Source organism: Sturnira hondurensis, unplaced genomic scaffold (genome assembly GCF_014824575.4).
Source record: "Sturnira hondurensis isolate 20B ecotype Veracruz unplaced genomic scaffold, ASM1482457v3 Scaffold0007487, whole genome shotgun sequence".
NCBI classification, from domain to species: Eukaryota; Metazoa; Chordata; class Mammalia; order Chiroptera; family Phyllostomidae; genus Sturnira; species Sturnira hondurensis.
This window is the reverse complement of record NW_028080118.1, coordinates 798,033-824,065: the sequence shown is the minus strand read 5'-3', so window position 1 is coordinate 824,065 and position 26,033 is coordinate 798,033. Positions and strand designations below refer to the sequence as shown.

General features: G+C 41.7%; 1 protein-coding gene and 1 non-coding gene across 8 annotated transcripts in view; one reads left to right on the top strand and one right to left on the bottom strand.

Moving 5' to 3' along the window:
- The first annotated feature begins 12,064 nt into the window (after positions 1-12,064).
- The window catches only part of ATP11C (ATPase phospholipid transporting 11C (ATP11C blood group)), a 192,585-nt gene continuing 178,616 nt past the window's right edge, over positions 12,065-26,033 (top strand). For 5 of the 7 annotated variants that reach the window (XM_037052628.1, XM_037052627.1, XM_037052624.1 and 2 more), the window contains exons 1-2: positions 12,065-12,511; positions 13,029-13,095. In XM_037052628.1, the coding sequence (XP_036908523.1) occupies positions 13,069-13,095 (27 nt within the window). In that variant the 5' untranslated portion in view covers positions 12,065-12,511; positions 13,029-13,068. Of the gene's footprint in view, positions 12,512-12,907; positions 13,096-26,033 lie in introns of those variants that run through there. The other 2 variants (XM_037052626.1, XM_037052625.1) reach the window with 2 other exon arrangements.
- Positions 16,232-16,363, bottom strand: LOC118991416 (small nucleolar RNA SNORA51). The gene has a single exon (XR_005067415.1). It is a non-coding gene; the product is annotated as a small nucleolar RNA SNORA51 (small nucleolar RNA).

The window sequence follows — 26,033 nt, the reverse complement described above, 5'->3', positions numbered from 1 at the left end:
AGCTACACCAGCCAAGGCAAGAATTTTCAATAAGAGACACAGAGATTCTAGTGACAGAACTATGTGGATGCTTGAATTAAATAACATGTAGAGTCCAGCCAGGAAGGCATGTCTGTTAGAAAGTAGAAAATGACAGTCAAAGGAAACAGGAGACAGATAATGTAGGAGAGCCATTACATGGTCATTGAGAGAAAGAGCAAGCAATTTGCCAATTTTGGCTTCAATCATTCTGTGGCCTGACTGTACTTCATAGACCAGATACCTGTAAAAGTGTCTGTTGTATTCTTTTTTAAAAAATGTTTATTGATAAGAGAGAGAGAGAAACATCAAATGCTTGCCTGCCATACACGCCTCAACTGGGGATTGAACCTGACACCTAGGTATGTGTCCTGACTGGAAACTGAACCTGCAACAATTTTCGGTGTACAGGAAGATGCTCCAAACAGCGAAGCCACACCAGCCAGTGCTGTTGTATTCACATAATAAACTTCCCTTTCCTAAGACAGATTGAGTTTCTACTCCTTGACACCACTGATCCTTGATAAGATATGGGATGGTGTTTTAAGGTTAGAACAAGAATGGCAAATGGCTTTTATCTCAGGTTAACTACTCTTGATCTATTCACATAACTGTGTAGAGGGCTGGATTGCAAAAGATTATGGTTTACTTTCAAATTCATGACAAAGAATGCCAAGACTGGCTAGCACTGCCTGCTATGAATGAGAGAGTAGGGACTGGCAACATACGTGCCATATATTTGCCATCCCTGCAGTTGGGGAAGAAATGAAAGTAAGTATATGTCTTCCTCTAAAAGGTACCAAAGGTCATTGTAGAACTACATTGTGGAAATATGAGGTACCCAGAAAAAATCAAAACATACATAATTTTATCAACTGTAATAACACCAGTCTACTGAACTTTTGCCTGTTTCTACCTGTTCTGTATTTATGCAATCCTTTATTTCTTTCTGTGGAAGGTCACCAATAGAATGAATATGAATCAATTATTTTCCTGGCAGGCTTCATTTGGATTATGTTGATATTTAAACAGTTCAAAAAACTGTCAAGGCTATAAATAAATTCTCTGTACATTCACAATCATGAATATTATTTGTGATCTGAGCCAAGAATAAAAGCCGATTAGGGAAATTACCATATATTCCCGAGGCAACTGTGGCTTTAACCAAAGAAGATACTGACTTTTCCTACTACATAACAATAATTAATACCAATCAATATTAATATGGCACTTTACAGACTGCTAAAAAGTAAAGTAGTCTCAAATTTCTCTATTAAATACAAATTGCTGATACCAGGGACTCTACATATTACACACATGCGCACCACCCAGGAAGCATAGTTCATAAACTGGAGTGAATCAGGGCAACTATCAAGGGACCCTGTGCTTTAGGGAACACCAACTATCTGGTAGACTTCGGAGTAACAGGGTGGCAGCTCAAAGGAGATAAAGAAGGAAATGATCTAGTGAATGCTTAAACAGAAAGAAAGCTGTTGTCTGTCAAATATACACACAATTGATCTATATACTCTACTCCACAGTTTCCATGACTTTTGCATTCATTTAATGCAAGTTCATTTGTATAACAGTATTGGGATAGGGAAGGGAGTGGGTCTGCTGGAGATTCATAGTGATTAGATCTGGTGAAAACATTTGTGGAAACCTGCAGGCCATTGCAAACACGCCTGCCCCATGGTGAAGTAAAAGCCATTCATCACAGAAGATGGACCAGTAGTTATGGAATGAGAGCTACCAGAGAAATAGCCTAATTATTATTTATGACTTACTGCTGAGAAGGAGTTGAGACATGGCAAATCGTAGTCTTAGTAGTGTTCTGCAGGGTAGGATCTGATTAACTTCTGGTGAAGAATGACAAGAACATGTTGTTCTGAGGCCCACATTCTATCTTGTTGCCTAGGTGATACTGGACAACCTGTAAGTAGGCCTGTACAAAAGGGAGGAAGCAGTTTTAGTTTGAATGAAATGTACAGTGTAAGCACTTCATTTATTTGATGGGTTTAGTCTTTTTAAAAAATTGTTCTCTTTTCAACTGAGGATTGACCAGGAATATTTTCATAAACCACAGGGATGGTAGTATGGTGTAGGGAGGGTGTAGTAAGAGGGAGGTGTTGAATATTTAAAGGTAGGATGACTGGAGCAGAGGGTACACTTGGCCCTCCCCATAACAGTAAAGCAGAAGTTACTGGGCAGAGTAGTTGGCAGTTAAAAGGTGCTTTGAGAGGCAGTAGGTGAGTGACCTCTCTCTATTCAACCAAAAAGTTTACTTATGAATACTTAAATCCCATTACCATGAACTCATTACTTTGGTTCAGCATTGCTCAGTCCCTGTGGTTTTTTTACAAACATCTAAACACTTGAAAAAGTTCCCTAATTCTTAGATTGAAGAAGTTTATCAGATCTCATTCATCTATTCATAAAGCAGGATTGCAGAAGAGCCCTGGGCTCCAAGGCAGGGGCTAGGAAAAGGCGGTGTTAAAAATAGGGGCGTGGGAGTTTGAGAATGTTTAGTAGAAACCTGCTTGGGTGTCCACCTTGCTCATCTCAATTGATTGCCAACTTTGCTGGGAGTTCTCCCTTTGAGAAGAATCTTCTGGTTTGCTGATGGTTTCCAATGGAGACTGAATGCCTGGCCAAGTGAGGGTAAGGACCCAGGTTTCCCATCACAAACGGTGTTATCTAATCTGCCTGGCTGTAAACTCTGGGGTGTCCAGAAGTATTTCATCATCTCATGGACATCATGGAAGATGTATATGTGGGATGGAGCCTGAGCAGTCTCTGAAGGCATTAGTTTAATAAGCAGGTGGCCCAGATTCCCGCGGCACCTCTTCCTGCCATACTGCTGCCCCTCCCTCAATTCATACCCGTGGTCTCACGATAAGTTACCTGTGACCAAATGTCTGAAGATAAAAAAGAAATACATGAGCCCAGTTTGCACATAACTTTGCATAGTTAAGCTGGCCCCACCTGAAAGTGAAGGACTCCAACACTACAACCCCACCATAGGGTACTCCGAAAAGACACTGGGGAAGGGAAATCTTCCCAATGGACAGAACTGTGAGTAGCATATCTGGTTGGCTGGGGACTTAGAAAGTTTCTAACAGCAATCTAAATATTGCTACTTGAAAACCTGAAATGTTACCTGTTTAAAAATGATATAAAAATTCAGAAGTAATACATTATCCAATCCTCTCATTTTCCCACGGGGAAAACAAGGCCCAGAGGATGTAGGGCTTGGTCCAAGGGGAACTCTAGATTTCAGCCAGAGTTGACATCTGGATCTCAGTTTTGTTCTCTTCCTGTTAACAGCATATAGATAATCATTCATTATTTTGTCAACATTTCTTTTTTCCCCTTTTAAAAAAATTATTTATTTATTTTTAGAGAGAGGGAAAGGGGAGGAGAAAGAGAGGGAGAAAAACATCAATGTGTGGTTGTCCCTCATGTGTCCCCTACTGGGAACTGGCCTGCAACCCAGGCATGTGCCCTGACTGGGAATCGAACCGGCAATCCTTTGCTCCACAGGCCTGTGCTCAATCCACTGAGCTACCCCAGCCAGGGCTTTTGTCAACATTTCTTGAGCTTCAACAGTGTGTCACCCTCTTCCCTGGGAAATAGGGACAAATATAAATAAGGTGTGGCCTCTGTCCTCAAGAAGCCCTTGTGTTTGTTCAGTTTCGTGCATGTTTGTGTATTCTAGTTATACCCTGTGACAAGAAATAACTGAAACCAAACTGGCAAATTCTTTTTCAAGTAGAGCAGACTCAATACTTGCTGAAGAATGTCAAATAGAATTTAAGAAATGTTAGAAAGTGAGGTGCTGAGAACTATATGACTCAAAAATAAAACAGACACCAACAGAGATATTAATTAATTCAAGATTGGATTTGATAGTTAAAGGGTGTCTGCATCACTATCACTGCTGGGAAGAGAGCCATTTTTAATGGATTTTGATGGCATCCTGCCTGAGTCTTAGTATCTAAATGTTGGCCTGGGTGAGATAAAATTTGAATTAATTGATCAGAAAGACTGGAGGATGGTGCAACCTACAATTATTTTAAACATTAGAAAGTGGTTGAAATAAAGCTGTTGAATACCCCTCCAATTCATGAAGTTTTAGACCTAAACTTCAAATTCAATTCTTTGTTTTCTTACAAAGCTCCATCCCCTTCCCCGGTTGACCCTTCTTTAAAAAAAATCTAAAAATCTAAGCTCTGTTCAAAAGACTGAGACTGTTCATTCCTGGGCATGTTTTCTCTAACAACTGTTTGAGTTCCTCTCTCCCCTCTCAGCCTTCTTTCTTGTCTTAGAGGAAAAGGGTTCCCTCCTCCCTTCTCAAACCTCAGCCTCATTTTCTCCAGTCCATCCCCTCTGACTTCATTTCACACCCGGCTTTCTCAATTGTTTCTCTTTCTAAAATCTTTTCTTTTTATTATTATTATTTTTTTAATTTAACTCTTGTTCAAGTACAGTTTTCTTTCTTGTATTCCCAGTCCCGCCCCCCCAGTGCTCCCCACCTCCCTCCCATCTCCGCCCCCCACCTTAGTTATTGTCCATGTGTCCTTTATACTTGTTCCTGTGAGTCCTTCCCCTTTTCCCCTGTGATTCTCTCCCCTCTCCCCTCTGGTCCCTGTCAGCACGTTCTGTATTTCAGTGTCTTTGGTTACATTTTGCTTGCTTGTTTGTTTTGTTGTTTAGAGTCCTGTTAAAGGTGATATCATGTGGTATTAAAATCTTTTCTTCCCCTTTCTTTTAAAAGCAGAATCTTTCCCACTCTGCTTTTAAACATGTATAGGTCTCCTTTAGCTTAGAAAACAAAGTTGCTTCATTCTGATGGCCCTCCCAGCTATTGTGCTTTTTTTCCCTTTTTCCACCACCAAGCTTTGCACATGAACAGTTTATACCTATAAACTCCTGCACTCTGGCTTCCAGCAAACTACCGTTGAAACTGTACTCTCAAAGCTCATGCAGGATTTCTGAAGCATTAAATGAAAATAGCTTTTCTAAAGTTTTGATTTCCCTTGACCAAGAATAGGTTTTGGAGGTTTAGAGCATTTTACACCAAGCTCTAATACTACATTTTCCTTGCATACTGGACACTTGTATTTGAGCATTTGATTACTTCAACATAGTTAAAACTGAACTCATCATTTTCTTCACTGATATTCCCCCTGAGTGATTTTCCCATGCATGACTGAAGGTAAGCTCTGTGAGGGCAGGGATGATATCTCTCAGGTACGTTACCATAGCTCTGTCACACTGCTTGGATATAGTCAATATTCCAAAAGCCATTTGTTGCGACACATAAATGGATAAACATCATTCTCCGAGTTCACCGACCTTAATTCTTTGCACTCATTTTGAATTTCCTTCTCTCCTTTGTCCCATAAATTAAATCAGTGATCAAACCTTGGCAACTCTGCCTTCAAATGTAGTGTTTAAGTGCATGGACTGCAAGTCAGGTGGACCCGTTTTGACTCTTCGCTGTTATTTTCTAGCTATGACTTTGAACAAGTTCTCTAACCTTTCAGTTTCTTAATTTATAACCTGAGGATAATAGTGGAAGCTTATGACGTTAGTGAGAATGAGATAATGCATGTAAATGCTTAGCACAGTGGCTGGCACACAGCAATGGTTCAATAACGGATAGCTATTCAAATGATCTCTTACTGCTCCCCAGCGTGAACTCATATTCCCCTAGGGAGGTCAACTTGGTACTTCCTAGAGTTGCTGTTTCAGTTGGCCAGAATGCTTCCCTCCTTCCTGCCTATTCAAAATGTTATTTACTTATGTGTTATATGTCAGTAAAGCTGGGAAAATATTTATTAATTTTACTTTCCTATATTTTGCATCTAATATAACATTTAAGTAAGCCATTAAAAAGTACTAACAGTTATACATGTTCAGTAATCATAAACAGTTGGAGTATATAAAAAACCCCAAGAACAAGTGTAAGTATTATTATGAGTAATATCATTAGCAGACAGGTAGAGACAATTAAGGAAAATGGTTCTGAGTTTAGCATCAATCCATAGGGATACAGGTCTTGCCAACGTCTTGGGATAGCTGTCTATCTCTGATGTTAACAGCTTCTCATCCTAGAGGAGTCTTTGATGTCCCTTTTTAAAAAAGATTGTATTTATTTATTTTAGAGAAAGGAGAGGGAGCGAGAAAGAGGGAGAGAAACACTGACTAGTTGCCTCTTGTTTGTCCCCAAATGAGGTCCTGGCCGGCAACCTGGACATGTGCCCTGACTTGGAATTGAACCAGCAACCTTTGGGTTTTCAGATTGACGCCCAATCCACTGAGCCACACCAGCCAGGGCTGATGTCCCTTGTAGGCAGAGGCAAGGGTAGGTGTCCATGCATGGTTAGGTGGCAGATAGAGTTTCTTCCAACAAGGTTGGAGGGCGTCTTTATTTGATGTCCTTTCCAACTTCACCCAATTTGAAGTGGAGAAACAGTGGGGCACAATGGACCTGTGCTGGTACCTAGCATAGGATGGTCCTGAATGGGCTTCTTCAGAATCCTGCCAGCAATGCCAAGTAAATGTCGATGTAAGAAACATCCAAATTTGCCCTTCCTGGTGTGGTTCAATAGATTAAGTGCCAGCGTGTGAACTAAAAGGTCGCTGGTTGGATTCCCCATCAAGGCACATGCCTGGGTTGCAGGCCAGGTCCCCAGTTGGGGGCATGCGAGAGGCAACTGATTGATGTATCTCTTGCACATGTTTCTCTCCCTCTCTTTTCCCTCCCTTTTCCTCTCTCTAAAAAATAAATAAAAAAATTTTAAAAGTCCAAATTTTGCCCTGGCTGGTGTGGCTCAGTGGATTGAGTGCCGGACTGCAAACCAAAGGGGTGCCCCTTCGATTCCCAGTCAGGACACACGCCTGAGTTGCAGGCCAGGTCCCCAGTAGGGGGCCTTCGAGAGGCGACCACACATTGATGTTTCTCTACTCTTTCTCCCTCCTGTTTCCCCTCTGTATAAAAATAAATAGATAAAATCTCTAAAAAATAAGAAGTCCAAATTTGTATACAATTTTTATGAGTTTATTTGAACCAAACTGATGGCACTGCCAGGAAGCAAGATCTCAAATGTTCCCTATTAACTTTTATGTTTTGAAAGTAATGCATATCCACAGTTAAAAAGTTAAATAGATTAATAAGACTTATAAGCAAAAAGAGCAGAACCCTACATCTCTCCCAACTTCTGATCTGTAGCATGAAAGCAACCACTTTTAATAACTTTAGCTGTTTCTTCTAGTATTCACTTCTACATTTCTATATAACATACTTATACTGATGTTTCTTGATCTTTTGATTTTTAGATAGCATTTATTGATGTCTTTTTATGGAAAATAAAGATTCAGACTTCTTATAACACCAAACTTTCTGACTTGTTTTCCCTTCATCCTACAAGAGTTAGGATTTGGCATATCAATAAGGCAGTGTTTTCATTGTTATGGCTATGTAACTGTCTTTTACTTTGGAGCCGAGTAGCATTTCATCATGACTCATTTAGTGTCTTGAGCAAATTCTATTTTTTTCCTGGTGTTAAAAACTGCCTTGGTTTTTCTTAGTTTGTTGGCTGCCTTTTCTATGTATCTTTCGCTAATTATTCAGTAATTGTCTCATACAATTGTAAAACCTTTCTGAATACTATTCTCCATGTGGTCAAACATAGCAGGTAGTCTATCAGTTAATTAAATTTTTTCCTTTAGATAAAGCCTTCCTATGTTCCTCCATCTTCCTACTTTCTTTGGGTGTCGTTGCTCTCTAGGTATGACATAGGGTATGACTATATATCTTGAATTTTATTATCATCTAGGGAATTCCCTTCACTTCTCTTTTATGTTCACACCCCATTTTCTGGGTCACATATGTTTCTTGGTTTAGTCTCTCATGTGATGGAATGCATATTCCAGTGGCTTCCTGAGAAGGGAGGTTTATATTTTATATCATTTACTAATCCTCAATATGGACCTGTTGCTCCCTCCTGTAGGCAGGTCCACTTACCATTTGCTGGAACACTTTTATCTCCACATCGTCACCACTTCTCTTGGTTAGAATGCTCTCCAACTTCCTGTTTGTAGGTTCAAATGCGATTTATATTTTGAGCAAATTTTTATGTTTATGAAAATAATGTATGCACATAGTTTAAAAGTTAGTTATAAGACTTGTAAAGAGGGAAAATAAAAGTCCCTTATCCCATTCTTTTCTATTCTCAATTTGTGCTCCTAGAGGCAAGTACTTTCCATTATTTCAGCTGTTTCTTCTGGTATTTACCTCTTTATTTCTAAACAATCTAACTATAGTGATATATTTTAAGTTAAAGCCTTCTTATTATGGATGATAAAGATTTTGTCTTCCTATGCCATAACCTTTTTAACCCCTTCTTTGTCTACCCTCCCCATATAGTCTGGGAGGAGGTAGCATTCTGAATTAGAAGTAATTTTCTCACAATCTTGAAGGCCAAACTATACCTTAGTGACTTCACTGTGGTTCCTAGTGATTGCCTCTTCCCTTCTACTGTAAAAAAAACCCCTATCCTTTTAACAGTCGGTTCTAGAAATGTGTATCCCTTTAACATCATGATTACTAGAATACACCAACTTCCCCTTTTTGAAAAGCAAAACAACACTAGAAAATCCACGATGTCCCTGGAATTCTGCTGTTCTCCATGATTAGTAACTTCATTTGTCAGCACCCTCCATGTCATTAATATGAACTATTTGGAGCACTATAACAGGTAGCCTTGATCTCATCTGACAAAGTGTAATTTTAGCTAAGATCTGAAAGATGAATAGCAAAGGCCATGTGAAAGCATGCCAGCAGAGATGGTTGCATGCGCAAAAGCTGTCAAGGGAGAAGGATCTTTGGAAACTCAAGGGAAGAAAGGTGTCAAGTGGGGTGGAGCTTGGTGAGTGAGGGGGAGAGTAGGCTCACTGAGGCCAGAGAGGAAGGCGGGCGTCAGAGAATTCAGGGCCATGTAAATGATGGTAAAGCCAGATTCGGGACTTACCCTAACAGTCACAAGAAGCTACTGAAAAGTCATAAACAAGGGAATGATTTGATCTGATCTGTCCTCCAAAAATTTCTGTGGTTGCAGTGTAAAAAATGAATTGGAGAGGGCCGACAGATAGAAAGATATCAGTAAAACTGGTCTAAAATAAACATTAAGGCAAGTCTTGGAAGGGAGAAAAAATTTTCAAATGGGCAAAAGGTAGTTTTGTGAGGTATGTTTGAAAGCTCAGCAGAGACACCTGAATTTCTTCAACTTGCTGATGGCACTGATTTAGATGCTGATATAACAGCTTCCATCTTTTTTCTTTTCTTTGTTTAGTATTAGAATAAGGAAGTGACTCCTTCTTACCATCCCCTTCTTGCTGGATTCCTGAATTGCTGACCAACTGGCTGATTGCAGAAGCAGTGCGCTCCCCTCCTTCACAATTGTGGACTGCATCCTGTGCCTGAGATTTTATTCTGCCTATTTGCCATGGTGAGATTTCTGAGGGGTTGAGGTAAAAGGTGGGAAAGAACAAGGGGATCAACAGAGAAGAAGGGCTTATGAGAGGCTTGCCCAGAAATGGGGCAGCAGAATTAAAATAGTCAAGGAAGAAAACGTTCCCTTCCCTTTATCCTATAGTAAGCATTATATCTAAGCCAAGATGTGAAAAGGACAAAAGACTGCTTCCTCACAATTCCTGCCAGCAGGAGATCAGGGCTTCTGCTGCAGTCAGCTGCTACACCACAAGAGTTGGTGTTATATATACCAAGGCTTCCGACAGTTTAGGCTGGAAGTTAGTTTTTGCAGTTCTGTTTATGGAGTTGGCCAAATAAAAATGCAGGCTGAAGGTCTGCTTTTCATAGTCATTGACAACAGCTTTCTACAACACCTGGGTTTTCTTTAGAAGCTGTGAAGAGGCACTGAAAAGAACAAGAATAAGTCCTTCTTGTCTTAAAAAACAACTCACATGAAAGTAACTCTAAAACGTGTGTGAGGGCAACTCTAATTTCAGGTTGAGTTTGAATATGGAAAAAAATTACCTTGCATAAATTTCATGTTTTGCTGAGCATATATTGATTTGTGTGGAATTGGATTTTTATACTCAAGCAAATTAGTCTAAACCTATGAATATATACATACTGTGATGAAGTAAACTAGGAGGACATTGAGATAATGGAACTATAACAACAATTGAAAATATGACAAACATAGCTGCTATATCTTGGGGCTAAATGGTTTGCTTTTAATCTGGGCAACAGGACAATGGCATGTGAGATAATACACAACGGTGTGTGAGACAACACTGCAAAACAATGTCCAGTTCTCTAATTTTTAAGTTCATCTGTTTGAATTCATAAGCAAAGCACATTTTTCCATTTGTTTAAAAATTGTATATGAAAGTACAGTAATTATTATTAAATTCATTTCCTATTATGTATTTTACTGATAAGGATACATTTTATTGATACGGATTCTAATCTAATGCCTACCACAAACAACAATAACTTCTTCCACCCCAAATTTCAGTATCTAGAACAGGGCCTTTTACATAGTAGATGTTCAACAAATAATTAGTGAGTTAAATTACATGAGTTGCTGTGTTCAATAAAAGTAAAGCCAGAAAATAAACTCTGTTTGGAAATAGATCTTTCAAATGGTAGATAGCAAAAGCTTAGATCCATTTTGCAATAAAATAAAATATCCTAATATCTCATTAATATACACTTAACATAAACCTCAACAATCATTAGATACGCCCTCAAGTGTGAGCAAATTGATGAAACCACAATAGGGAAAGAAGTGGATTTCTACAGTTTTACTTCTTGGCAATAAGGGTGGTTTCGGAACATACCTTACGTCTTTCATTTGCATTTCTTTGGGGATGGGCTCCTCACTCAAAGAATCAAATTCAAACTTCGTAGTGTATTTTTGAAGATTGTTTTGGGGGTTTATGCCTACCACCCCCGCTCACACATCCTGAGCGCCTGCCAGGGCACTGTGTTCTTTTTCTTAGCTCGTTCTGTACTTTCTCACGGACCTGTCCCTCCACCCTGGGCTTGGCTCAACTCGGCTCTTTTTGTCAGCTCCTGTATAATCTCTCTACGCTTCAAGGTCCAGTTTAAGCTTCAGCGATTTCAGAAAAGCTTCCCAGACCCCCTTTTCAGATGCAATATTGCCCGCCCCCGGCCCCCCCCCCCCGCTTTTGAACCTCTACTCCAGCAGGTATCCCCTGACTAGACTGCGACCAGCCTATTGAGGAGGTCTTTCAGGTAGTCACTGAGTTCAGCCCCTACCACTTTGCACGGTACAAAGAAAATGCCCAATAATGGTTTGTTGAAGTGAGTATGAACCCCTAAGAGGAAAAGAAGAGCCTATGAACAGCGTTAAAGGTCCTTCACCACCTGAGGGGAAGCCCGTTGCGTAGCTGGACCCTGTCCTCAGCTCTAGACTGGCACGAGAATGTGATACGGCAGAAGGCTCTGGTAAGTGCACTTAGTTCTTCCTTACTTTTATAGAGGGATTCGAAAGTTCTTTAACGGCCTCGGGGCAAGCCATAAACAGGTGGGGGTTGGGATGCCCAGTCTCGGAGCAATTCTAGCCTCAGCTTTCATATCTCATTTTTAGTTTCGCAAATTCCAGTTCTAAACTAGGAGCCGAGGGCGTAGAGGGTTTTCCAATTTCCACGCCCTAGAGACAGCTACCAGCCTTCCGGGGTTCGTCTCATTTATCCCTCTCACATATCCCATCGCGCGCAATCTACCCAGCGCTCCTGGCCTCCACATCCAGCCGGTGCAGAGAACCACGGTTGGGCCAGGCGGTCTCAGCCACTTCCTCCATCAACCCTCTGGGCAAACCCTGCACGGGCGAGTGGGGGAGCTCCGGGCCCGCAGTACAAGGCAGACTAGAGGTAGGGTTGTACTACAACTCCCAGGCTCCTCCGCAAGAAATGCGGGGGGCGGGGAAGGAGGTGAGGGGGCGGGGTTTGAGGTGGAGGGGCAGGGAAATCCCGCCCTGCTGCGCATTGGCGACACAAAGCTTGACTTAACTAGCTCTGAGAAAGTGGAAGTAAGATGGCTTAGGTGGGCGATAGGACGAGAGAAAGAACTAAAGGGGGGAACAGCCGCGTAGGTGGGAGCGGAGCTACGCGAGGGTAGTGGGGTGGTCCTCGCCTTTCCAGATGACAACGGGGCGGCTTTCATAACTAGTTCTCCTGCCCTGCTTGCTCAGGGGTCTCTACAGTGCCCTGCCACTCCTTGCTCTCAGACCTGCTGCCTCGTGGGCTCGGGGCGGGCTGCTGGGCGGCACCGTGGCTCCTCAGCCTGGGTGAGGGACGAAAGCGTGGGGCGAGGCGGCAGTCGCGGACCTAGGAGGGGCTGCGAGTGAAGCGGCGCCGTGGCGGAGTTAGGGCCGGGGCAGGGGAGGCTGTGACTCGCTACGGGGCCAGTGGAGTAGTGCCGGGCTGAGGCAAGGTGAGGCGCTAGGTACCTCAGAGAGTCCCCGCCCCCCCGCCCCCCACGCCAGCCCGGAGTGGGGCGGAAGCACGCGGGCTGGCCAACGGGGAGGGCGGGCGGTGGCACTGCTCCGGGTAAAGAGTGCAGACCGCGGGGGGCCGAGTCCGGCGCCAGCGGAGAGATAGGGGCGTCCCCTCAGGGCAGGAGGAGTCTAGGACTCCTCCGCCTTCCCTCCTTCGCGCTTCGGGTGCGCCTTCTCCGCGGGCTGCTGCGGGAGCGCAGGGGCGGCGGGGAGCCAGATAAGGGGGAGCTACAGGGCCACAGACCCCAGGACTAGCGGGGCGCGGGCCGAGAGTGAGGCGGGGCGGGGGCGTGTGGGGTGGGCTGGGGCGCGCGCGGGGGGGCGGCGGGGGCAGCGCGCAGAGCCAAAGAGGGCGGTGGCAGCGGGCTGGTGGCGGGTTATCCTTCCTCCCGTGCGCTTGGCGCCACCGGCCCACGCTGCAGTGTGTTCTGTGGACGGCACCTTCCCATACAGCCCGGCAGAGCCCAGCTCGGCGCCCCCAGCCTTGGATGCGATGTTCCGCCGGAGCTTTAATAGCTTTGTAAGTACACTCGTCGCGACTCCACGCGGGTGGGTTCGCTGTCTCATCAACCCCTCCACTGGGTCCCTCAGAACAGTTTTCTGAGAAGATTAAGTCAATTTATGGGAGACACTACCACCCCTTTTTAATTCTCACCGCTGTCCCGGTGACCAGGGTGTGGAGTCAGGTAGGGATCTTAGAGTCCCTGATCCCCACCCCCCACCACCCCGAAGGGTTTAAGCAGAGCTTCCCGGGGTGGTTACAAACTCCACCTGAGACCAGAGTGGGGGGCGTCGCCTAGGGCTGGATAGCGGGGGACCGACCCAGAGGCCCCTCAGTTTGCCAATTAGTTGAAGATGGCGTTTTATTATCAGGGAGGTGGCTTTCTTTTGTTTCCTCTGCTGCGAGCACATGGAGGTAAACGTAAACCTGTCTCTGTGGCCCCCCAAGACCCTGGGGACTGAGGGGCCTGGCGGCCAGGGGAGGACTCAGCCTTGCCCGGGGCTCGGCCAGGCAGGCGGTGGGTGGTTGATGGTCGGAGGCTGGGCAAACTTTGGAGACCCAGACTAAAAAGCTCACCTTTAGGGGTTGATAAAGCTAGGGCGATTGTCAGGGTGGGCTGGGTGGATGTGGAGACTCCAGGAGGCGACACAGCGGCTGCTGAGCGTCGCGTCTGAAGCCTTGCCGCCGAACACCCCAGACGTTGAACCCTTGGGAGAAGGCAGGCTGCTGCTGGACTCTTCTGCCCATTGCCCGCTTCCAAGTCCGCAGAATAGGGAATTGGGCATAGGGAAAAGCAATTTCTGCCTAGTGCCTTTTGAGTAACCTCTTTTACTCCTAGAGGGTACGTTAAGAATGGAGCAAAACAGAGACCATGACTTCTATGCTGCTCTTTGTAGCAACTTCCTTAATTGCAAGATGAGGTGGCGGGAATAGGATTTTATTCCTGCCAATGATGTGAAAGAAGGGGTTCATCTTTAAGTTTAGATTTTTTCTGTCCTCAGGAAAAATGGTTGAGTGCCGTGCACTCCCGAACAACCCCCTCAAAATATAGGTTGGAGAACTTGTCGATTTAACTCTTTTAATGCATTTATTCTTTTCTTGTCTTTTTTGAAATTTAGTTGTTGTTCAAGTACAGTTTTCTGTCTTTTACTTCCATCCCAGCCCACCCCCGTCCCAGTGCATTTATTCTTGATCAAAGCGTTGCTGACATTTTTCACCATCGGTTGAGTTTGCTCTAATTTTTTCTGCATTTGAAACTTTCACACATGTACCTTGGCTAAAAGAAAGGATTATACATCCCCCTTTAGGATATTGTTATCACAAGAGTGCTGTGTTAATGTTTTTCTAAATGTTTACCTCACCCATAAACGTACCTTATGACATTGAAGCAGATTATATGTGGCACAGAACAGTATGGGTTGTACATAGCAAGGATCTTGAAATCCATAGGAATTGGCTTGTATAGGATGCATTGCTATACAGCAAGTGACTAAAATTGGTTTCTCACATTTACCCTGAAAAATTAAAGGAATATTCTACTTCATAGTTCTGTATCCCATAGATTCTTGGCATCTTGGATTATTGTTTGGGGGTGACAAAAGGGGAGAGGTGACAAAAAGCTAATTGTAATATTTGGGAAAAGGGCAATCTTTTCACATCTTATAGTGGAAAACAACTGGCCTCTGGTTTGTAATAAATTCATTACCTTAAAATTAAGATGTTGACATCCTTATTAGTTTTTGAGAATATGAACATTTGAAATCAAATAACACAAGTATTGGTCTAAAACCCCCTTTTGCTTTAATTTTGCTAAGAGCTGTCTGCATTGTATCAGAGTAGTAATTAAGCAGTGTTGGCCCAGAAAGCCAGGGCATGCGGTAGAATTTTCAGCGGTCCTTGAGGTGCCAACGTGCAGATTTGAGGCTAGTACTTTGCATCCTCGTCCAGAGTCTTTCTGCAGAGAATTACTTAAGCTCACACTGAAATGAGCTTTGACCTCACTGTTTCAGCTGGAATACCCGACTGCTCACATTTTTCTATGGAACCATGACTCTGGTAAGACTTGGAATTTCTACCAGTGTGGTAAACTGGCAGGTTCTCAGGAGTTGTAGCTCAGGCCTAGGGCAAGGAATTAGTCTACAAATGATCTGATTGAATGTGAAACGTGTGCTATTGAATACTTGTTGCTAAAGAATAACTTCAAAATTTTGGGGGGCCAAATTTTACCTCCTTTAGAGCAGAAAGTCACGTGTCTTCACCTTTTGCCTGGTGTAGATTATTTGAGGACACTTCCATTGAAATTGCTATAAGGCTACCATTAAAGGTTTAGGTTGAACTGAGATTTGCACAGCAGAGTAGTCCAAGTTGTATGCTGTTTTGTGATTGCTTTTATATTTCAGAGATGGGACTATGATTTCTTACCAAAATTACAGGGTTTTTTTTGTATGACTGAAGTCTGAAATTGACTTTGAATGTGAAATAAATTATAGTGGTGCCGTTTGTAGTTGTTGGTCACTGAAAACTAGATACTACATGATAGGACAGGGCTTTATATTTTAAACCTGAAATGGGAAGTAACTATGTCTTGGGAGCAGCAGCATCTATGGCTTAGCAGTGTTTGCTGAATCATTTTTAAAGGGCCATTTATTTCTCCAGGATCTCAAATCTCAAGCTAAAAGACATAGACTTTCCATCCCTGAACCATGCATGGCCCAATTTGTCTGTAACCAGCTCTTCCCCTTTTCCCTCATGTTCACTGGTAAAGATGCTTTGGCTTAAAGCCTTGATTACCCACATTTTGGCACTATTCCATGGTTGAGCTGGTTCCTCCAACCCCTGCTGAGATCCCTACAGCTTTTCAGAGATTAGAAAAAAAAATAGTCACTAGTGCTCAAATTGGTATCTTCAAAACAGCTCACAATTAAGGAAGCTTTCCTGAATGGTTTGGTTGCCACTGGGGTGTACATATGGTTTTATGCCTGTGAGATCAGAGGCAAGCGTGGCATCATTGGTTCTAATGTTTGAAGACCAATCTTTAACATGTTTCTTTTTGGCTTATTGTTTGAATGTTCTTGGATCATGAGTGATCAGTGTGGTATTTGAATTTAAAAAGCTATGTAAAAAATAAAGAGTGATTTGTTGTATTTTTTTTTCTTCATGTCCCCCCATTCACAATACAGACCAGGCAAAGGGCCTGGGCTAAGGTGTATATGGGGTGGGTTTACTCTGCCTCCTCTTCCTGTACAGGCAGTGTAAGAACACAGCCTGGGGTAAGCACCGGGAGGCCTGATTTGTTGTATTTTTAAAAGACACAGCCTTGCCATCTTTGCATTCATAATTTTCTTTCTGATGAGTTATGACTTCCCTTTTGAGAGTTTTGAGGGAGAAATTGGTGGGTTTGGTGTAGGATTTTAAAATTTAGGCAAGTAAGGGGTGTCTCAGATGATTTTGATGCTTCTGAGTATAATAAAAGCACTGCCTATTTCCAGTCAACATCTCCATTCTCCATACATTTATTTGTTAAAATAAATAATAGTGGTTTGCCTATACAGTTTATTTCCTTTAAAGCAGGGGTGTCTGACCTTTTCACATGTCTGTGCCATCCTGGAAGGAGAGTTATCTTGGGCCACACATTAAATACATTGGAACATGTAATCACATGCAAAAAAATCATAACATGTAAGTAAATTTACAGTTTTGTGTTGGGCCTCATTCACAGCCATTCTGGGCTGCATGCAGCCCTTGGGCCTCAGGTTGGACACCCCTGTGTGAAGGAATATTTAATTGGAAGTCTGGACTAGTTAAGGCTTATGAGTCAGGGACTTCTATGTCATCCTGTCTTTTACTCTACATACAATTCTTAGTGATTGCATAGCATTTTCACATGAGTTGAAAGGTTTAATGACAATCTAGACAAGAATTCCCCACTTTTGACTTATTTCAGGCTGAATCCTGTGTGAGATGGGAAATCTATTGAATCTCTGTTACTTGAAATAAATATTTATTAAATTAGTTGTGTATTAAAGAACCTGAAAACAAGTTTTGTCTTTTTTTCCTGATCTGCCTTTTACTGATTAAGCAACATAAAACACTGAATCTCTTCTAAATGCCTTTTATGGGAGTTTACTTTTGGCTTCTTCTGTTTATGATTGCTGCTCATAATTCAGCCTTTTAGTGGGTTATATTGAGTGCCTACAAATCAGGTAGTTTTCAGTGCTCTTAATGAACTTGTAGCAGAGGTGAAATTCAGGCAGGTGAAGCTAGCCCTTTCATACTCATACAACTGTCCAACTTAGCTCATTTCCTCTGCCAGTTGACCACCAGCTGGGCTATGAGTTCTAGAAGGTAAAGGATGGTCACTGGCCCCAAGGAGAACATTCTAACTCTGCTGGATCAGGATGATATGCAAAGAACTGGCCCATGAGTGATTTCAAGTTTTGGTTTGTTGACTGATGGGAAAAATCATCAAGGCTGACTGCTTGCCTAACATCGTTGATTTGTTTTCCCAAAGAGGAAGGCATGGGTCACAAAATAAAAATACTATATTTTCATCTAGGTAGTGTAGTTTCCTGTACCTCTATAGGGCTTTATACGCTTTACTCTTTTACATTGGAATCCTTGAGATGGGGGAGAGTGGATTTTCTGGTTTGGTGGAGGGAGGTTGAACTAGGTGCAGTTTTCCAGTTTATTTCCGGTCACTTGACACTTACCTTCTTGGCTGGTGTAAGGGTACATCTGCAGTGATTGTAAAACAAACATTAGCACAACTGCAGCATGTGTTAACACTGCTTCAGTTTAGTGATGAATGAGTGCTCAGTGCTGCAGATAAGGGCACGAGATGCCCTATGCCAGCATGATGGCAGACATCTCTCAATTTCTGTGGTGTGTGGACGGATTGCTGGTTTGGCTGACTTCTTGGTTATCTATGATTTTAGAGATGATGTTGGACCATGGGTATCCAGATTTGTCATTTTTTGCCCCATATTTATCTAATAGAACATGGGAAAACCGGTGAGGCCTGCCCTATTTAAGCAGATATTATTTATTTTCTTTGGCTCCTCTATTATATGTTTTCTTTTTTTTTTAAAGTCTCACGTAATTGGGGATTTTCTTTCTTTTTTTTTTTAAGATTTTATTTATTTATTTATCTTTAGAGGGGAAGGAGAGGGAGAGAAACCTCAGTGTATGGTTGCCTTTCGTGTGTCCCCTGCTGGGAGTTGGCCTGCAGGGAACTGGCTTGCAACCCGGGCATGTGCCCTGACTGGGAATCGAAACCGCGATCCTCTGGTTCGCAGGCCCGCGCTCAATCCACTGAGCTACACCAGCCAGGGCTATTATATATTTTCTTAAACTATTATGGTGGCTATATTTTCCTAGTCCCTTCTTCTTCACCTAGGTATTGGGAAAATGAGAACAGTTTTCTTAATATTGATCTTGTAGCTAGTATAGCATCAAGTAAACAGTAGGTGCTAAATAAATACTTGCTGAATTGGTTTGAACTGAATTGATAACACAGTCTGAGTCAGTAATAACATTTGAAAAATGATCAGTTGAGTAAGCAGCTACCAAGAAGTTCATTCATTTTAGATGCAGCTACTATTAAGTGCAAAGCACTTCCCTTTCAATGGACATAGTACTATACTATGCTTATTCTAAATGAGAAAAATAATACTTTGATGCCCACTTAAAAGGTAATTAAAAAGGTAAGCATTTATTTAAGGCTGTTTTCTTGATTAGCTAGAGAGATAATTTGGTATCCTAAATAAACTTTATTGCCCTCCCCTTTCTCAGTCATTCACAGAAAATTATAATTATCATGTTGTTTCTAAAATCATAAGCAAATCCATATTTTTATTAAATTTGTGCATAAGCTTATATTTTCTCTTGCCACTAGCACATCAAATCTTTTTTGAAAGCTAAGGCTGTATTGTAGTGTTAACTCTTCAAAAGAGCTGTATATATATTTTTTTATTTTTATTTTTTATCATTTTTTAATTTAATTCTTGTTCAAGTATAGTTTTCTGTCTTATATTCCCAGCTCTGCCCCCCCAGTGCTCCCCACCTCCCTCCCATTTCCACCCCCCACCTTAGTTATTGTCCATGTGTCCTTTATACTTGTTCCTGTGAATCCTTCCCCTTTTCTCCTGTGATTCTGTCCCCTCTCCCCTCTGGACCCTGTCAGCCTGTTCTCTATTTCAGTGTCATTGGTCATATTTTGCTTGCTTGTTTGTTTTGTTGTTTAGATTCCTATTAACGGTGATATCATACGGTATTTGTCTTTCACCGCCTGGCTTATTTCGCTCAGCATAATGCTTTCCAGTTCCATCCATGCTGTTGCAAAGGGTAGGAGTTCCTTCTTTCTTTCTGCTGCCATTGTGTAAATGTACCATAGCTTTTTGATCCAGTCATTTACCGATGGGCATCTAGGTTGCTTCCAACTCTTGGCTATCGTAAATTGTGCTGCTATGAACCTTGGGGTGCATAGGTTCTTTTGGTTTGGTGTTTCAGGGTTCTTAGGATATACTCCTAATAGTGGAATTGCTGGGTCAAAAGGCATGTTCATTTTTAGTTTTCTTAGAACATTGCATACTGTTTTCTATAGTGGTTGTACCAGTCTGCAATCCCACCAACAGTGAACTAGGTTCCCCTTTTCCCCACAGCCTCTCCAGCACTTGTTGTTTGTTTCTTTGTTTATGGTAGCCATTCTGACTGGTGTAAAGTGGTATCTCATTGTGGTTTTAATTTGCATCTCTCTGATAGCTAGCGATATTGAGCATCTTTTCATGTGTCTCTGGATCCTCTGTATGTCCTCCTTGGAGAAATGTCTGTTCAAGAGCTGTATATTTTTGACTTTCTGTGGTAAGTGTGCATTATATGGTTTCAGGATACCATTTAGTGTTTGGTGCTGGGAATTTAAGACACTTTCCTTTCTTTGTACCAAATTGCCATCAGCTGGGTGGGTACCTATAGCAAGAAGGCAGAGCAAACCAGAGGAACATTAGAGTTTGAGATATTTGAAAGCAATTTTGTTGTGAAAAGAGCCTCGGCCTTGTTAAAAAGGGTTAGTGCCACTCGTGGTTCTGCCATTTACTGCGCAGCTTGGGAAACTAGACGTTGTAGTTCATACACATCAAAGTATGTCGCAAAATGTGGTTCTAGGACTACTTGCATAAGAATCATCTGGGATGTTTATTATAAATACAGGTTCCTGAACCTCATACCTACGGCATTTTTGGCAAGCACTCCAGAGTTCTTTGGTTCACTAAACTTTGAGAATGCCCATATATAAGAAACACCGCAGTATTTATTTTCTGTGTATACTGTTCACCTCTCTGAACTTTACTTTCTTTATCTGTATGAAAATGATACCTACTTCACATATCAGAATGAAAATGATACCTACTTCACAAGGTTGCTGGAAAGATATTTGGTAGACTGTCCAACACTACAAGGAGTGTCAGAGGTTCCCCACACCACTCTCAGGTTTGAGGGTTTACTGGCAGAACTCGCAGAATGCAGCAGATAGTTGCATTCACAGCTATGGTTTATTACAGCAAAAGGATAGAAAGCAAAGTCAGCAAAGAGAAAAGGGACATGGGGCCAACCTGGGAGGAAACCAGGCGCAGCTTCCAACCGTCTTGTCCCGCTGGAGTCACACAGGTTGTGCTTAATTTCTCCAGCAATGAGTTGTGACACCTTGTGTGACATGCTGTCTACCAAGGAAGCTCATCAGAGACTCAGTGCCCAGGGCTTTTGTTGGGAGCTGGTTACACAGACACCCTGTGCCTGGTATGTGCCAAAATTCCAGACTACAAGAAGGAAAACAGGTATTTAGCATTAACCATGTTGTTTGCACAGTTTACGTACAGTGAGCTCCTCTTCTCAGCTAGGGTGTTAGGAACCTTCCCAAAATCCAATACCCTAGACACCAGCTGGGTACCAAGCTTGAAAGCAGAGCATTTTAAGAAGAGCAGTCTCAGGCCTGCTATGTTAACACTGTCCTACAAACTAATGTTAGGAAACAGTGGTATTTTTCAGTGAGGGGAAATGACTTGCCCCTGATCATTAAGGTAGTCTTCAGGGCCGAGACTGAGAATTTCAACAATCACTAACTTCTTTTCATTGCTGCACACAACCATGCTTCTGGGTTATGGGTCGTTCCTTTCAGATTGTTGAACACATTTGCTATTTGTCACTTGCAGCAGAAGAGCAACTTGCCGGTGGTAAATTGATGCACCCAGTGGGGGAGCCAGGAAGTATTGATGTTTCTGCTAGTTTAGCGTCAACACTTGCTGGTTTCCTCTTTGGAGCATCACCAGGTTCTTGGATGTTCATTTTTTTTTCTGACTTTTGCACTTTTGCTGTTATTCACAACCCTTCTTCTTCCATCTATTTACCCATAGTTTCAACACTTATTTGCATCAATACTCCATCCTATTCTATACATGGCTACCAGTTAGCTCATAGGCAGTGATTTAAAAGTTGTTTTGGGAAACAATTCCAAAGAGCAGGCATGCTGAACAGTATTTAGTTAAGGATAATTATGTAGGAAAAATTGCCAAAAGAAAAAAGTTATTGGACTAATAAATGAATTTTATAGCAATATTTATAAATATTGTTTTGTTCCAGGGTTGTTTTTGCAGTTTTATAGTCATGGAAAACCCCAGGGATATGGCTCTGATTATTTTTAAGTGTCAGCTTTTTCTCTTGTTATAAAAAAAGGGAAATTAGGCCCTCGCCAGGTAGCTCATTTGGTTATAGCATTATCCAGATAGGCCAAGGTTGTTGTGGGTTTGATCCCTGGTCGGGGCACATACAGGAATCAACCAATGAATGTATACATGAGTGGAACAACAAATTAATGTTTCTCTCTCTGTCTCTCTCCCTCTCTCTCTTCTCCCTCCCCCTTTCTTTCCTTTCTCTCTAAAATTAATGAATTTTTTTTAAAAGGAAATTAAAATTATCTTATGATTTGGGTAAGAAACAAATTAGAAAATCAAACCTGAAAGTGGTGATAATCCTACAGATCAACGGGGAGCAGAAGCTAGGAAGGATCTGTCACAAATAAGTAACAGCTGGAGAGAGCAGATTCTGTAAGCCACACCTGTTTGTCTAAGCAGTGGGGATGTTCTTTAAGCTTTACAATTAATGTAGTATGGATTAAGGGATCTATAGTATAATGCACCATTTACTTTGGCTTCTTTTTTGAAAACATTCATTTGAATCACAAACTTCCTTTGGACGTCCTGCTCTACTTGGTGCTGTAGAATCACCGTATTTTTTGGACTATAAGACACTCCTCCCCGCCACCCCCCCCCCCCAAATTTGGGAGGAATAATGGTTGTTAATGCTGCTGTTGAGTTCTGTTTACATTTACATTGGTGAAATATTATGTTGTTTATGTTATTAAATATTTTACCACATTTTTTGCTTCAAAATTTTTTTTCCTATTTTCCTCTTCTAAAACCTAGGTGTGTCTTATGGTCCAAAAATACATACGTAAGGCACAACCCTGTTCTCCAGTAGCTTGCAGTCTGCTAGAGACAGGACAACACAGGACTAAGCTCCTCTCAAGGCAGCAGGTCATCAGTGCTGTTCTTTTGAAGGCACGCACAGTAAGTGCAGCAGACATTCAGAAGAGGGCACTGAATCTCAGTCTGGCTCTAGTGGCTCGGGGTGGGATTTATAGAGGAGGCAGTATGTAAACTGGGTGGCAGGGGACCCCCAGGTGGAGGCAGTTACCCAAGCAATTGGCTGGTTATTGCTTATGGTACTTAAGCAGGGGAACCAGTTAATTTAGAGGGCATAGGTTTTCAACTCTAAATGCAGCAGAAAGACCAAAACCTTGATCTTCAGTGCCTTATGTTTGCTGTGGTGAAATTCAGGCTTTAAAAAAGGATCCCTAAACATGGATATCAGGTGGCTTTCTGCCTTGACAACAATAGCTATAGAAATCTCCCCACAAATGCTCTATTCTGAAATCAGTGTCTCCAGTGGTGATGGTCCTCGAGCTTCTGATTTGGTGCAGGAAAAATATGGCAGGAACTGGGGTGGAATGAGCATTTGGGTTACTATTTCATGAGACTGCTTTATATAATATTAAATGACTAGTTATTTAATTATCTTGCTTACCTAATAAATTGGACCCTTTCAGAAATCATTGCCAAGTCCAGTGCCGTGGAAGCGTTCCCCCTATGTTCTCTTCTAGTATTTTCATCATTTTAAGTCTTGCATGTTGGTCTTTAGTCTATTTTGAATTGATTTTTGTGCACAGTGGAAGGTAAGGGTCCAACTTCATTCTTTTGCATGTGGGTATTTGGTTTTCCCACGTTTTGAAAAGGCTCACTTTTCCCCGTTGAGTGGCCTTGGCACCCTTGTCGGGGATCATTTGACCATGTATGATTTGACTGTGTATGTGACAGCTTATTTCAGGACTCTATTCCATTGATCTATGTCTGTCTTTATGCTAGTACTACATTATCTTCATTACTCTTTGTAATGAAAATTTCATTATGCTTTGTAATATGTTGTGAATTCAGAAAGTAGGACACCTCTACCTCTGTTCTTTTGGGGAATTATTTTGGATAGTCAGGGTCCACATTCTGTATGGATTTTAGGATGGATTTTCCTATTTCTGCAAAGTCTTCCTCACTTTTTGTGCTCTGTCTGCCACAGGTCCTTTGTATATACCATTTTCCTTGTGTGGTAAGCTTCTCTCTGTGCTCTGTTGCCTGAACTCTTACACATCTCTCAGAGCTCAGCTTACTCATCACTTCCCCGAGGAAGCCGTCCCTTATCCCTCTCTCGGACAATGCCAGCTTAGCACTTTGAGCCTTTCCTTTACACTCTTATTACAATTGGTTTTATATTTGTTTGCTAACCCATACAGTATCAAGCTTCACTCATAGTTCCACGAAGATAAGGATTGTGACTGTTTCTGCTTATTACTGTTGAGAATGCCTCAGTGCCTGACATAGGATATGCTCAATACATATTTGCTGAAGGACTGAAATATGATTCCTCTCTATATTTCTAGTCTAATTTCCCATTTATAATCAGAGACTTTTAGAGCTTGACTGAGAGAACAAGTTGTTCATTCTTTAGACATCATCATTGTGTTCTCCTCTCTTTGAGTTGCAACATCAGTTTAACCTGCCTTCGGGCCTGAAGTGAAACATTGATTCCTTCTGGGTGTAGAGCCTGCTAGCCTTCACCCCCAGCTCTCCTGGTTCTCAGGCCTTCCTAACCATGTGAGCCAATTCCTTATTTTTTTATATGTACATGTAAATAATAATACTAAGTATATGAAATATACAGGTATTTACACACACACATGTAACACACATATAAACACACATGGTTCTTTTTCTTTGGAAAACACCGGTTAATATAATAATCAAATTTGTGTAATGAACTAATGCTTGTAATCACTTAAAACAGTGCGAGGGACTTACCACTTTGGTGGTTGCTGTTATAATGGTAAGGATACAAAGACAACTTACCACTAAAACCAGTCCATATACCTGCAATATATCAATGAAGCCATGGATCAGAAATTCAAAGTACTGATTGGAATAATTAGTTCTGCAAACGGCCTAATATAGCACAACTGACTACATTAATGGTAAAATTTTTATGATAATATAAAGAAGGAATCTCATTTCAAATTTTGATTCATATAAAAAGAGATTATTTCCATCCTCATGTATTAAGGGTTTAAATGAGACACCACTGTCATTTCTGAAATCTGGCAACCAACAAAAAGTGCAATAAACTCACAAAAATTATAACATTGAAAGTACTTATACTTCAATATGACCTTTTTTAATTTAAAAATCAAGTATATAGCTCTGGCTGGTGTGACTTAGTGGACTGCGTGCCAGCTTGTGAAGCACAGGGTCACTGGTTCAATTCCCGGTCAGGGCACATGCCTGGGTTGTGGGCCAGATCCCCAGTAAGGGGCACGAAAGAGGTAACCACACATTAATGTTTCTCTCCCTCTTTTTCTCCCTCCCTTCCCCTCTCTAAGATAAATTTAAAAATTTTAAATAATAAAAATAAAGCATTTGTAAAATATGGAGATAAAATTATTAAAAGACAAAATAAACAATAAGTACTTCATGTGTTTCATAGTGAAGTGAATAATTTTATTTTATTTTTTATTTTTTTTAAAGATTTTATTTATTTATTTTTAGAGGGGAAGGGAAGGAGAGAAGAGAAACATCAATGTATGGTCGCCTCTCATGTGTCCCCTGCTGGGAACTGGCCTGCAACCCAGGCATGTGCCCCGACTGGGAATCGAATCGCGATCCTTTGGTTCGCAGGCCTGTGCTCAGTCCACTGAGCTACACCAGTCAGGGTGAATATAACATTTTTTTTTAAGTTTTTTTTTCTAATTTTTTTAATTTAACTTTTGTTCAAGTACAGTTTTCTTTCTTGTATTCCCAGCCCTGCCCCCCCAGTGCTCCCCACCCCCCTCCCATCTCTGCCCTCCATCTTAGTTATTGTCCATGTGTCCTTCATACTTATTCATGTGAGTCCATCCCCTTTTACTCTGTGCTTGTCTCCCCTCTACCCTCTGGACCCTGTCAGCACGTTCTGTATTTCAGTGTCTTTGGAATATAACATTTTTGATGTGTTATGCTTTATTATTTCAAGAAAGATAAAGATGCAACTGAAATGCAAAAAAATATTTGTACAGTGTATGGAGAAGGTGCTGTCACTGATCAAACATCTCAAAAGTTGTTTGAGAAGTTTCTTGGTACTATTGACATTTTGGCCAAATAATTCTTTGCGGTGGGGCTGTCTTATGCATGGAAGGTGTTTAGCAGCACTCCTGGCCTCTACCCACTAGAAGCCAATAGCGGGAGATAGCCTACGTACTCAAAATATCCAAATCAATAAAGTTATTAGTGAAAATGAAAAACAGCTTTTATTTTATGGAAAAAACATAACAG